The sequence below is a fragment of the Falco naumanni genome, chromosome 3 (assembly GCF_017639655.2).
Source record: "Falco naumanni isolate bFalNau1 chromosome 3, bFalNau1.pat, whole genome shotgun sequence".
Taxonomy (NCBI): Eukaryota; Metazoa; Chordata; class Aves; order Falconiformes; family Falconidae; genus Falco; species Falco naumanni.
The window spans coordinates 67,480,727-67,494,976 of NC_054056.1; the positions used below are offsets into that span (position 1 = coordinate 67,480,727).

At 39.2% G+C, this 14,250-nt stretch overlaps 1 protein-coding gene across 2 annotated transcripts in view; it reads right to left on the reverse strand.

The window, feature by feature from the left end:
• The window catches only part of CDH2 (cadherin 2), a 120,241-nt gene that overhangs the window by 20,057 nt on the left and 85,934 nt on the right, over positions 1-14,250 (reverse strand). For both annotated transcript variants that reach the window (XM_040587537.1, XM_040587538.1), the window contains exons 7-14: positions 13,513-13,685; positions 8,836-8,973; positions 8,288-8,473; positions 6,166-6,422; positions 4,599-4,741; positions 3,119-3,352; positions 2,555-2,788; positions 770-909 (exon numbers count right to left, since the gene is read on the reverse strand). In XM_040587537.1, coding sequence (XP_040443471.1) covers positions 770-909; positions 2,555-2,788; positions 3,119-3,352; positions 4,599-4,741; positions 6,166-6,422; positions 8,288-8,473; positions 8,836-8,973; positions 13,513-13,685 — 1,505 coding nt within the window. The remainder of the gene's footprint in view (positions 1-769; positions 910-2,554; positions 2,789-3,118; positions 3,353-4,598; positions 4,742-6,165; positions 6,423-8,287; positions 8,474-8,835; positions 8,974-13,512; positions 13,686-14,250) is intronic.

A 14,250-nucleotide genomic window follows, 5' to 3' on the forward strand; every position in this document is an offset into this window, starting at 1 on the left:
ACTTACTTCTACTACTACTAAAGTGCATAAATCTACTCTTTGTCATGTTCATAAACCACTTAATAAACCTCCTCTGAAGGAAGGAAGTTGCACTGCTTAGAAAATCACTAATTTGGAGAGAGAGAGAGAAAAAGCAGCTATTCTTAGCATGTACACATCACTTCTAGTCCTCTGACATATAAGCAGTGGTTCAACCAGAGGTGACATGAGAGTAAATGCATATGGCACCTGCCTGGAAAGGTATCTGAATAAACACAGATGTGCCCTGACAGCTACTTGAAACATAAATACTTTCCAAGCTGAAATCCCAGTAGTGGCCAATCTGTCAATAGCCAACATTACTGTACATCTAGGGAGGCATTCACCCACCACCGAAAAAGGGTCATATTTGGAACAGACTATATTGGGCACTCTGTACTGGTGATTCTGTATAACAGGATTCCAGACAAGGGGTGAAGAAGGTTTTCAAACTGCAATGAGACTGGATGTTAATTTTCATTTAAATATAAGAGACTCAGATGGAATGTGGTCAGAATGCTGTAGAACGTAAGTGGACAAGATACTGGTTTTACATCTCATTCAGAAGGCAAGCAATTGGTATTTTTGGAACTGCAAAACATAATACGAAAAAACAACAATATATTTCAGGTTTTTAAAAATTACTTATTGCCTTCAGCATTTAATGCAGAAATTAACTACCTATCATAATGTGTCAATGGAAACAAAATGAAGTGCAGAGTGAAGTGCAAATCTATTAATCATGCCTCACCTGATCTTCTTCTCCACCACCTTCTTCATCATATTTCAGAATGTTGTCCCTCACATCATCTTCTGGATCAATTAAGAGCTGCTTCGCCTGACGTTCTTTATCACGGCGTTTCATCCATACCACAAACATTAAAACTAAAACTACATTGAAAAAAGGAAGACACAAAACCACATCTTGATTCTGAAGTACAGCCACAGAAAATTGTACAAACTTAACATCAAAATTTAAAAAAAGGAAAGAAAAAAAAAAGTGCCAAGACGGTCAGCTTTGACTGTTCTGGATGATGTTTTCTGTTGTTTGTTTGGTTGGTTTTTTTTAATAAAATATTTAATAGAAGGCAGCTTAAGCAAGGGATGTTTAAACTAAACCTACTACAGGCAATTTGTAGAAATCAATCACATATTCAAGGTCATAAGTCGCAAACCTATTCCACATCTGCAAAATGAATTTGTCATGAAAAGAAGTAAAAAAGACCAAACTTCATAAACCACTGGATTCAGAAGGGATTCTCCCCAGTCATGGCAAGAATTCCAAAAGATTACATTATTTATATTTTTTTAATGCCATGTCCCAAGAATATATAGCAATTTATACAGTTTAAGTAATTCTGACATTGGAACATTATCAAGCTTAGGCAATTCTGGCATACGGCTCAGCAGTCCATGAGAATAGACCATATTGTTGCCTAAGTTTAGATTCATGTTTATAAGTAAGAAGAATCAAGGTTGAAGAAAACACAGTGGCATTTAGAGAATGAGAAATAAAACAGAATAAATGTGAGTAAATGATTTTCTGATACAATAGGAATGTTTCCAATTACAATGATCTTCATCGAAAGAAATTCCACTGTATCTAGAATGTCAATATATGAAGAATATCTTAAAGGACTTTACAGTTTCAATAAGGCTCTGTTAATCCAATACCTAACATTTTAAGTGTATCTCGTATCAAGAAAATAATTGTACTGTACTTGTGCACAGCTATGGGCTTAGCCAGGCTCAAATATATTTATTTATTTATTTAAATTACTCCTTTCCACCATTTTGTACACTCTATAGACTAGGTGCACATTATACTCTGAACAGGTTAATCCCTTCCTTGTGTTCCACCACAATCAGAAATCACGTTAACCATAACGTGTAGGACAGCTAGCAGATAATTTACTACACTGGACACACACTTAGTCATGATGTTCAGTCATTTTCCTTACTGAACGCACTTGACACAAAAATAAAATACTAGCACAGCTTTATGTAGTGCTTAAATGTACACATCTCTGTTTCTGCATGGCTGCCTGCTTGTCGTGCCTTATATGAAGGGCTGTGATGTATTACTTTCCAAAATCCTCAAATAGCCTACTTACATGAATCTGAAGCACAGTGGCGGTTAACAACAGAGAACTCTTTAAAGGCACCGTTACCCATTGTGGGTGGCATCAAATTACAGAGTACCAGCAGCACAAGAGCAACTAGACGTCTGGGGCTAATCACACCTCCAACCTGGTCACTTGCTGGTGTAACGTTAACAAGTACCCATGGGCATAGATGGAAATTCTCTTTCACAAACCCACTGTGGGTCTTGACTGTCACACAAGTGCTAGTGATGATCTGTCTCGCTGACTGCTAATCCTTTACTGTTGGAAAGTATTAATACCTGTCCAAGACATTAAACTAAGCAGCAACAATTCTTGGACTTGAGTCTTTAATTACTCCCCCGTCTTTGTCAAGGTACTAAAACATAAGCTGGTACTTGCAAAACAAGAATAAAAGAGATCTATGTACTCACTGAGCAAGATGATGATACAAAGCAGAATTGCAATGATGGCACCAGTGCCCAGCCCTGCGCCAACGATCCGGTCAACATCAGTGCAGTCTCCGTTTATGTCACATTGGCAAACTTTCACTTTCAGCACAGAAGTGCTAGAAGCATGTGGATTTCCAGAATCTGTAATTACTATGGGTACATCATAGATACCAGCCTCCAGGAACCTGATCCTTAAAGAGAGCTGGGCGTGATCACCTGTGTGTGAAAATAAGGCACTTGTTAAAAAGTAATGTACTGCTCATCCTCATGTTTAAAATAGCACTGGCAAAAACAGCTCATCTTTGAGCTCTGTGTTAACTTATTGTTCAACCCACTAGATGACACTCATGATAACAGACTTCTTTATTACTGTGAACATCTTTTCTTTCTTAAAATTCCTTGTTCTTTGGAGGACATACACTAAGGTGCTTTCCTGTTCATATTAGGCAAATTCATGTGCGTTGCAAAATAACACCGAAGTAAAATACAGAAAAGCATATGCAAAAGTTTCTTTAAAATTATTAAGATTTCTATATTGTTAATTACCACTAATTCGAACAATTGTCCAATTCCTCTTAATGCTAGCAGGTGTGTCAGGGAGCTCAAAGGCAAACGGGCCTGCATTTGGGTCTATGTCAGGGTCTATAGCAGTGATGTTAATCGCATTAGGCTGTAGCGTTTCACAAGTTGTGGCTTCTTTTGGATTCACTTGGGGAGCATTATCATTGATGTCCAGCAGGTATATCTGAAGTGTGCCAGTTCCACTCATCGGAGGAATTCCTTAAAGAAAAGAAACCAGCATTGAACCTGTTTCCAATTGCAAAATTACTTAAATGAAGCTATACCAAAACTTTTCAATTACCATGTACAGATGGTTCACCCCAGTCTGGGGATTCTGTCTTTACCAAGCCAATCTAACACTGTCACTGCTCCTGCTTAACACGCGTATTCTTATGTAACCTGCTCTCAGAAAAAAACTTGCCCTACTCAGCAAGCTTCAGCAAATAACTGTAGATCTATGGATCAGGGACTCAACCACTTTCTTGATCAGACAGCCAGTTCATCTCCAGAGACAATCCGTGTCAAGTGCCTCAAAGAAAAACGTGCAAAATTGGGATAGTTTTTCCTCTGGAGAAATTTTTTTGTAACTTTGAATATTTATGATCACTCTTTACCACAAGTGTGCTATTTAAATTCTTTCTAATACCAACTTTCAGCATGCTACTTCTAGACATTCTTGCTATCCATATCAAATGTGTGATGCTTCCGTAAACCTTACAAAAGTCACACATTTATGTGAACATGTGGCACTGAATTTCTCAGTATAATTAGCAATGGTTCTCATTCTACACACGCCCCCAGTAATCTTCCAGTTCCATTTGATTTTTTTTTCCTTCAAAAGAATCAAAAAGATAGAAATAGTTGATCTAGATTTGTTATACCGCATCAGTGTGCAAAATTTTACAATTTGCCTCCTCTCCAAGGTAAACAGCCTCAGTGTTTCAGTTTTTCCCTCTAATCCAAGAACGTTCGTAACTGCACTTGTCCATCTTTGTGGTATCAGCTATGAATAGTACAGCACTCAAGCAGAAATCAAGACTCATATCTGAGCAGAGACTCTTAATTATCATTAACAAACTGATAATGAAAAGACACTTTCCCTTCTGCACTTCTGTAACCTGAATGTGGAAAAATACAATACCCCTACCCCAACAAGTTACTCCCTGTAAAGCTAACCTGTGCTGTGCATTCACTCAGCCTACTGCACTCCTGTGCACGTTTTTTTCAGTTTTCTATAAACTTGACTAATGTAACTAAGCCAGTGCCTTTCCCCAAACTTATAGAATTACTGTTCAGCCCACTTCCTCAAGTAGCTGGGAAATATACAAAGTCTGATACTAATACAGACTTCCAACTGGATGTATTCTAAGCATATATTTATCGCTTTCTGTCCCAGTAAAATTGAATGTCATTCAATCACACAGAAGAAAGCTTTTTTAAAAAAACATACAATGTTGATACACACCATTATCAGAAGCTAGAAACGTTGCATTATACATATTGTTTTGCACATATATTGACTCTCTGTCCAAAACAGCTGTAGTAGTTATTTGTCCATTAACAGGGTCAATTTTCAGCCAGTTTGCAGGATCTGAAAGTTTTGAGTACCTGTGTATTTGATCACAAGTTGTGTTATTTGTCTGCCAACACGAATATTAACAACAAAGACAGAATTACTATTTTAATTTGTATTCTGAACATATTTTTGGAATTTGAAGACAATATTTCCCAGATTTCCATTTATTAAGCTTTTTTGCTAAAATTCTTGAAAATACACATTAAAAAAACAGTCCTATGTTTAGATGCTTGAAGTGCCCTCCCATATAAGTTATCATGTAACTGGAGGAAATCACACAATTACCATAAACTATGTGATATTCATACTCACACTCAATTAAAATATTTATTTCAGGCTCCCCCTCGCTTGTTCTATACCTGCAGAGCTGTTCATACTACCTTTTAGCTTACTAGAGTGCTGAGAGCAGGAGAGAGGGATAAGCAGTGTTAAGAGTAGCACTAACTCACAATATTCTAGTGCTTTCCAGTATCACTTAAAGTAAATTTTTTAGAGACCCTGGTTGTACTGCATGTCTCATATTAATTTGAAAGAGGAGTGTCTTTCAAAACTATCCTTCTATCTGATAAATTCACCCTCTGACATCAATCAAGTGCAAGCTATCTTAGGTCATTAAAAATGCATATATCCTTAAGTTCTAATGCTATCATGTCTATGATGATTATGTCCAGAAACGAGCAAAATATCAGCAACAGTATACAAAAATTAAGAGGAAAAAAATCTATAAGAACCTTGATTTTGGAAGGAAAGACAGAAAGTAAGTTCTGGACTTTCCTCTACATGAGCTACAAAAGCTGTTGGGTAAGCTAGGAATGTGAGTCCTGGCCGTTGCTGTGCCTTAGCTTTGCAGCGAATTACCATGTTTTAAATGAGGTATGAGAAAGCATGCTTTAAGATTTCAATGTTTTATTCTCTTAACTTTTCTCATTTACCATAGTTTCAGACATTGGACAAATCATGATCCAATTATGATCATAGCTATCAGTACAAGAGTTCACACATAGACTACAGCAGCACTTGGCATTGCTGGAGAATAAATGAGAAGAAAACCCTTCAGATTCGGTCTACAATCTGATGTGGTTCAGCTGCCATGTCAGAATTACTGGTTAGTTTAAATTGCAAATGATCTTATTTCACACAAGCGTGTGTCTGCTCTGACTGAATATGTCAGGATGTCATGTATACTTTAACACAGATGCATAACTGCATTCTGCCTTGACGAAGTGGGACTTAGCATTAGAAGATGACCCAGTTTACAGATCTACACATGCTGGTCAGGTCACCTTCTCTACAGCCAAAAATCCCTTCAGAGAGCACTGCACATAGGAGGTATTGGTATAGCTGTGTGCTATGGTAAATGCAGTCATTTCATATGCAGTCTCTTTGCTCTCCACCCATTCTATAACACAGATACTGCATTTTAACTGTTAAACAACTGTAAAATGTTTATATAGACCTTAGAGAGGTTTGCTGCATGTAACGATCTGGGTCCTGAGCAGTGAAAGTTGTCAACATACTACCAGCAAGTAGCCCTTCTTCTTGACGTACAAGCTTAGGGTTTGGAACAAAATACGGACTCTCGTTCACATCAATGACCGTAATGGACACAGTTGCTGTTGACTGAGGAGGATGCTGAATCCCCTTAGCCAAAGGCACTTGATTTTCCGCAGCTACAGTAAGTACAAACATCCTGTTGGTCTCGAAGTCGATAGGCTGGGAAAAGCAAAGAGCAGGAAGTGTTAACATTTACTCACACTAGTGATGGATACACAATAATGTTTTTACTTTAAAGAACATTTTTAAACATTACTTGTACTGTTTTTCTCAGAAATGACCACAGAGACTAAAGAGAGCCCAATAAATGTAGTATCTCAACATGACACTGGGTTGGGGTTTTGCTTAGCAGCAGAAGCAGCAGTTTTGAAGTCAGAAACAACTAGAAACCTTGTCATTCTTGGATTTAACTTACTGTGGTACTGCCATCACAGCTAACTGAGGAAACAAGTAGTTACATCAGAAAATTATGTAGAAACTTCCAGCTTTGTGCAGACGTGCCTCCTGAGGAGCTCTGCTGGGGAGAGAACCCTGCCTTCTCTCTCTTATGAGGATGAACGTTTCCTTTGAACAAGATCATGACCATACCTAGCCCCATAGGATCAGAGATTCCCAGGCCCTTAATGTTTCACTAGAAAGTCTCTTTGTGATCCCAGCTAATCCTGCTTTTGGAATACCTACAGCTCCGATCTACACAGTCCAGACAACCTTCAGTTTGGAAACTTCCTCACTGAGCCAGAAGTCCAATTTAAGGAGTAAAAGCAGTTCGAGGCTAGAGTTCCTCTGTCATGCTGCACAGCGGTGAGGCATTCCCCAAGCCCTGATTCGCCTTTGTACTATGCACTGTACTACTCACGCTGATTCTAGGCTTGAAGGAACCCTGTACCTTACAGGGGCAGTTGGCAGGTGACAGTATGCAGTCAGTGACAAGAGACAATCCAATCTTCATTACAGGTTGACAGATCAACTCATCGCACTGCCAATAAAAACTGTTGGCAGGCTTCCAACTCTTCCCATGTCTGGGTGCTTAAAGGAGTGCTACAAAGCACAGACACGTAATTCTTGCTGGAAGACTGCAATATAACAATTGGTACCTCTGGGGAAGTGTAGTTATAAAACAGAGGCAGTTCTTAAAAAAAACCCCCAGTGTGAATTACCACTATAGCTGTACAAAGACTGTATCTTTTTGTCAGCTAGATAATGAGAAGATTTTAAGGGGGGGGGGGGGGGGGGGGGGGGGAGAGGAAAAACATGAAGGAAAAAAAAAAAAGTGAAAGTTTTAATTTCCCAATGGGAACACTGGCATCTCACGGCTGACTTTGTAAGTGGATCAGCCAAAACCGGAACAGGCCAACTCAGAGATGAGACACTTTATCAGAGGGCCATGAGGAAAGGTGGCTACTGCCTGGCAGGTTTAATTATAGAATCACATTGTTATTATCACTTGAAATAAGTCACCTCTCAACACAGAGCTGTGCTGGGTAGAGAATGAAGACAGGCAGGTTATTCCATAAAAGGTATTTAAATGAGGTTTTAAAAATAGCCAGTCCTTAAAAGCCTCTTGTACAAGTGGCCTCCCACCTATCACTTCTTCCTCTCTGATTGTGCCACAGCTGCCTGTATCTGTTCCTTAATGGGAACATGTTGACATAAAAAATGCAGACAACAAGCATGACGACTAATGGAGGCCAGGAGGCTGTAAGCTGTTTCTTTATACTAGCAGCAAATACTAAGCAAATGTTTTTTCACAGACTAATTCCTATCTTTTGGCAAATACAGCTTCAAAATCTGTCACTTTCAACTACCTAGCCTGATTTTTAAAATCAATCAGTTGGAATACTACTGATAGTGCAAGCAGGGAAATGCTCCAAGAGGTGGATGGCTAACTTTCGTAAGACGGTGCCCATCCATTTAACCTTCCTCCCAGAATCATGCTGGCCTCAGGAGTTCACATTTCTCCCCCTCAGTGTTCTCCCCACTTATTCCATCTCTGCTTAATTCCCTGAAGTGCAAGCATCTCTTACCTTCACAACAGTCACCAGCCCATCGTTACTATTGGGATCGGTCAGGATGGTAAATCGACCTGTCGGGTCTCCACCGGTCATTCGGTACATCGCATTCCAAGCAGGTGTGTGGGGCTGATCTTTATCCGTTACCGTCAGATTTGCTACAATCACATCCACCCTGTTTTCCGGTACTTCCCCGTAGAACTGCAAAACCCAAGAAAACATTTTACACCTCAGCTGCAGAAGCACACAAGAGCCACACCATACTGAACATTCATCAATGTTAGAGAGCATATCTCCCTTCACTGCAGCTCTGACAATTCATCTAATGAGGTTTACCTGAGGCCACCCAGAAAACCGATGGCTTGATTCACTTGTCAGCTTCTGCCTTTTGGCCTAAGCAGAATACTGTATCTAAGGGATATATATTCTGCACGTATTTCAATTCTGCCTGCCAGTACACTATTTAATAAGCAATAAATATTTACTGTCTGTGAATATAATGAGAAAAGTGGGGAACGGTTACAAATACGCACATCCTTCAGTTACTCCCACCCCGTACTTACAGTCATGGCAGTGAACTCTGGGGGATTGTCATTGACATCTGTCACAGTGATGACAGCAGTTGCTGTGTTTGAAAGACCATATGTTGGGTTTCCTTCCATGTCCGTAGCTTGAATTATTAATGTATATTGTTGTACTTTCTAAAACACAAAGTGACATCGACATAAGTTTTAGACAAAACTAACATTACCATAGGACAGCAGGTGTTCCCAAAATTGCACTTCACTAAGCAGTGGAGCCTATCACACTGTTTATTCTAGTTAACATCACCCAGAAAGAAAGGAGCAAAGTTTGTGCCGCAGGAATATAGCACCAGGTTGCATCTAGCTAAACTGAACTACTGCCTGATTTTTTTCACCGAGATGAGGACAGATTGCCTGCGTCCTACTCTCAAAAAGCCAAAACCACTTTATACAATTAATGCTATTATCACAGATTTAACAACACTTTTCAAATGGGCTAAAAACCGGGACGCAGCATATACTGAAACCGGGTGAGTCCTCAAAAGCCGTTAGCAGGACGAGCCAAGGTAAGTTTGTTGGCCAAACGGCTGCAGCTGCCAGGGCTCTGTTTCAGCCAAGCCCAAGTATAAAACTGCTGTTACAGCTTCTTGCAATCGCTATGGAAACCAAAGATGTCTAGGCCAACAGAGAGGAGGAAGGGCACCGGCAGAAAGGGGGAAGGCACAACCACATGGGCTATTGCCTTAAGCATTAAACGCCCTGGCCGAAGATGGCTGCCGCTGCCCCCCCGCCCCATGTGCGGCAGCTAATGGCCCTCCGAGCCAGGCGGCAGCGGGGCTGGGACTGCCCAATGCAGGCCTGACCTCAAACAGGCTTGCTGTTTAAAGCAAAGTCGAGAAGGTTGTATTAAAAAAAAATAATAAAATAGAAGGATGTTTTCTGTGTGGAGTTGCCGAGAAGTTGATTTTAACTCGCTGACAGTTTCCACTACGAAATGCAAATATTGTGCATCCTTTTCCATACAGCAGCTCGGTTTCCTAGCTTGGAGAGTGCTATGTGCTATTCAGTTCCTTCCAAAAGAAACTGCACAAACATAAGGAGTTGCTATTACTTTGAAATGCCACTTCCATGAATGGTTTACTAACAACAGCAAAAACCTTCTGGCAAAATAAAAATACTTAAAGAAAAGCATTTGTATTTTTTCCCCACTTGGTACCTTATTTTCTCCCACTACTTAAAGACTAGGGTATATGACAGATAACTTCTCACATAAACAGTTTACAAAAAACGGCTATGGGTATCGGTACAAAAAATAAGCAAGGTCAATCCCACTGGCAGTATCTAACTTCCTTTCAAATTCTGGCCAGACACTACAACATACATTAAAGATCTAATGGTTATGCACACTTCCAAGCAGCAAATATGAGCTATTGAATAAAAAAAGTTTTTAAACTAAGCTGCATAAATCTTTGACTCCCACTGAAACTTATTTATGCTCATGTCCTCTTTCACAAAAGGAACCCTTATAACACCCCAAACGTGTATTACTGCATATACACCACATGGTTCCTTAAAAAAGCAAGACGAGTATTATTTATACAGAAATGCAGGATATATGTTTCATAATGCATAAATATGTATATGAATTCTGGCTTGGAAAACACACTTGCTAAGTGACCTTCAGAAGGCTTAAATAAAAATCCTAAAGGCTTCCTTCATGACAACAACAAGAGAAGCAGCCACAAGGGAATCAAAGAAATACTTTTACCACTTTCATCTTGGAAAAAAATATACTTTACTTATTGTGAAGCAATAAAATCTAGAGCAGTATGGAAACAAATCTTGCAGCCAGATGATTCTACGTTATTGAAATCGCAGGTGCTTCTGATTCATCTGGGTCTTAACACATTGATCCCAAGAAGCAAATTTCATTAAGGAAACTCCATTATTATTATTATTATCATTACATGGAGACTCGACTTCTGTACAATCTTCTTATTTAATTCCAAAAGAAGTGCACTAGAAAATTCCCCCCCAAATGCCCCAAAAGACAGTGTATATTTGTTTATGTGTGTTTCCTCTTCTCCCTTCCCAGCACTCACACACAGAAGATCAATTGCTGGGAATGAAATTTCAGAAATCAACAAGCACACAACTTTCCAAGCATGGAGAAGAAACTGGGGGAGGTGGCTCTCCTCTTTTTACTGTGGGCTGAGAAGCAGCCAGGGATATGCTGTGGAGCGTGTCAGCAGCCTGCACAGAGACTTTGCAGCAACACATCCAAAACCAAACTGGCAGCTTCAAGAAAGAACACAGACCTCTCATCAGGTCACATCTTTCCACTTCAAAACAGGCCAAATAAAAAAGCACTTCACTGAATTAACCTCATGTGAGGGAGGAATGTCAGTGTGTAAATTTAAGTACCCTGCCTAACTTCTTTGGCACCTCCAGCAGTAAGGCAGATATTTCAATGCTAAAGTGAATTCCACCGCAATAGTGGAAGAAATAAGAACAGCTGGATCTCATGAAACAGCATCTTTTGGGATAGCAAGTGAAAGATTTCTTCTGCCTTTAGCTGAGTCCCCTTACCTAAGCAACTCTTCTCCTGTGCACATTAGCACAGATAATGCATTGTTAACATAAAATACTAGCAGATGAGGCATGCTATCAGAGGAACCACTTTTTTTTTTTTTAATGCCTACAACACTTATGTGCCTATAAATAACGTATCACATAATTTAAGAATTTGAAATTGTGTCTAGTATCTCATGTGCCTAACTAGGCTTTACAAAGACAGTCAAGACTTAGAGAAAAGGCAGAATGGCAGAAGTGGGTAGTTCAGCTAAGGTTCGTGGACAAGTAACCTTGTGCGACAAGGCACTCCCCCACCCCCTGTCAGAAGACCTGCTCAATTCAGATCTGGCTTTCTAGACTCCTGGTCGTTTTAATATAATTGACTCCCACAAAATGACGCAGGAAATGAAGGAAGCAAAGCAATGGCTTCGGAAGGAAACCATTTTATCTCATATTAGTCACATTTAATATTTGAATGATTTAACATTAATCATTAATATTCAACATGTGCAAGAAATGTTTATAAATACTCATTTGGGTATCAGTACAGTGATCCATCAGGAAAACTGATGGCAAATGACATAGCTTCTCCAACTGTTCATGCAAGAGTCTAAGCTCCACAGACAGCTGGTTTCTTCTGAGTTAAATCACTCTGGTACAGCTAGTCACTAAGTAATAAAACTCAAGAGTTATCGCTATGTCCTTCTGAAAGTTCAGCTGTCAAAGATGGTCAGGGGATTTTAAAAACAAGGGCAAAGCTGCCCATCATTCTTTTAATTTAATAAGGCAATACTGTAAAGTTCAGGGTTTTCCTTTCCTGAAATCCATTCTCCTCTAAACCAACTTAAATAGAATGAACATCAATAAAACTTCAAAAATTAATTGCAATATCCAACAGTCCGTTTAGCTTTTCAGATCTTCTGGTTGCCCCTTTCAAACTGAAATGGATCAGAATATTAATAGCCAACCCAGAGCATCAGAAAGTATTTTTGTTCTCTGTTTTAAATAAGCATAAGCAAAGAGCTAAAAGCCAAACAGCAAATCTAGTTTAAAAAAACCTTCAGATTTAATGAGCTAAAACGAGGTTAGTAAAACAGAAGTTGAAACACGATGTGTTGAAAAAAAGATTTGTTTGGATTTTACAGTTTGTTTATAAAACAATGCTTGTCTCTTGTTAAGTTTTCAAGTGGTTCAAAAGCACAGTTAGTCCATGTGACAGATCTGGAGTTCGGAGGGAAATATTTATATTTCCACCTCACAGATGTGTGAACCAAAGCAGGGGATCTGGCACCTTCTCTCTCAGTGGTGGGCATAGTGAAAGACTCTCTAGACAGAATGGGACTTACCGAGCATGTAGCAGGGAATTACTAACAGTCAGACAGTATTTTTTATAATTACTGTTTTTAAAAAAAGGTTTTGTATGTGTGTCCAGGCCTCAAGACAAATCTCTATCTGTGCGGTTTCTAATACTAACTGGTTTATTACTTATTATGAGGCATCTATAGAAACATGTTTTTCAAATTTTAAAATTGGTAATATTTTTCTTGGTTTATTTTATTAAGCAAAATTCAAATCAGGGGATTACTGTATATTTAGCAACACAGCATCCAGATTTCAGATATTTACCAGCTCTCTATGAAAAGCAAGGAAAAGGACCAGAGGGAGCACAGACATTCTCCTGGACCTTCCAAAATAAATAAAACTTATAGCCGATTCCATTTTCCATTTATTCTTTGCCCACGGAGCTCAGCAAGAGGAAAGGGTCGAAGCTGATGAACACCTTCCACCTCAGCACCCAGGTCAAGCACCTGAACTCCTTACATGCACTGCTCTGCTTCAGTGTGTACGTGTGCCTTAAGAGCAAGCAGGCTTATGAGACAAGATCTTTTCCATGATCCCACGGAACCAGGAGTGATTACACATCCAGAATGTGTGGGTCCAGTTTTCATCCCTATCCTAACTTCCTCTTCTGAAGGTTTTTATATTCTGGGCCTAGGACAATGACCAGTGCCAACAGGGTGAAGAAAGCGGGAAAGTTCAGACCGGGGAGGGGGAGAAATATTTTTGCAAGTCACCAGCAAAAAACGTGCATCTTCACAATATTAAGTACAACCCAGACTACAGGATCAAGACCTTCCGTACCTCTCTGTCAAGGCCAGCTGCTACAGTGATAATGTCACCAGTCTCGTTGTTGATTGTAAACATGTTTGGAGATGGGCTGCTTGGGGCCTGTGACAAGATTCTGTATCTCAGCATCCCATTCTGTGCATTAGGATCATCAGCATCAATGGCAGTAACAGTCATCACGTAGGTTCCTAGCAGCAGGATAAATAATTGATATTATATAAACAATTTACTCAGATTACACAAGATCACTTACAAGCAATGGTCAAAGCATATATTTCTTTTGGTAAACTCTGCACATTCTTTCTCTTATTTAAAACAAACTAGTTAAACCCAAGAATCACCAACAGAGTAATTAAAATACATAAGAGGAGATAAAAATACTTTCTGTTTATAAAGTATCAATTCGCTTATAACTGAAGAAGCTCCATAAACAATGAAATCCCACAATTCTGCCATAAATAACATTCCTGTAACAACAAAGCTTCTCACATTTAGATAAAAATGTTATTAATTGGGCCAAAGGAAATATACTTAATGTTCAGAATTGCTGCACATACTGATAGTGACTGAAAATCAGTGTAAATGACACTCTTTCAAAGGTCTTCGAGACCCATCTCAAATGCCAAGTCAACATTGCAAAGTGAGAAAATGCATTTCTTGTGCTAACCTTACTAACAAATGCAATTTGCACTACTGAGAATTAAGAGAGTGGTTTCAGTCATAGTGCAAACTTCAGTCTGAGCTGATCAGAAT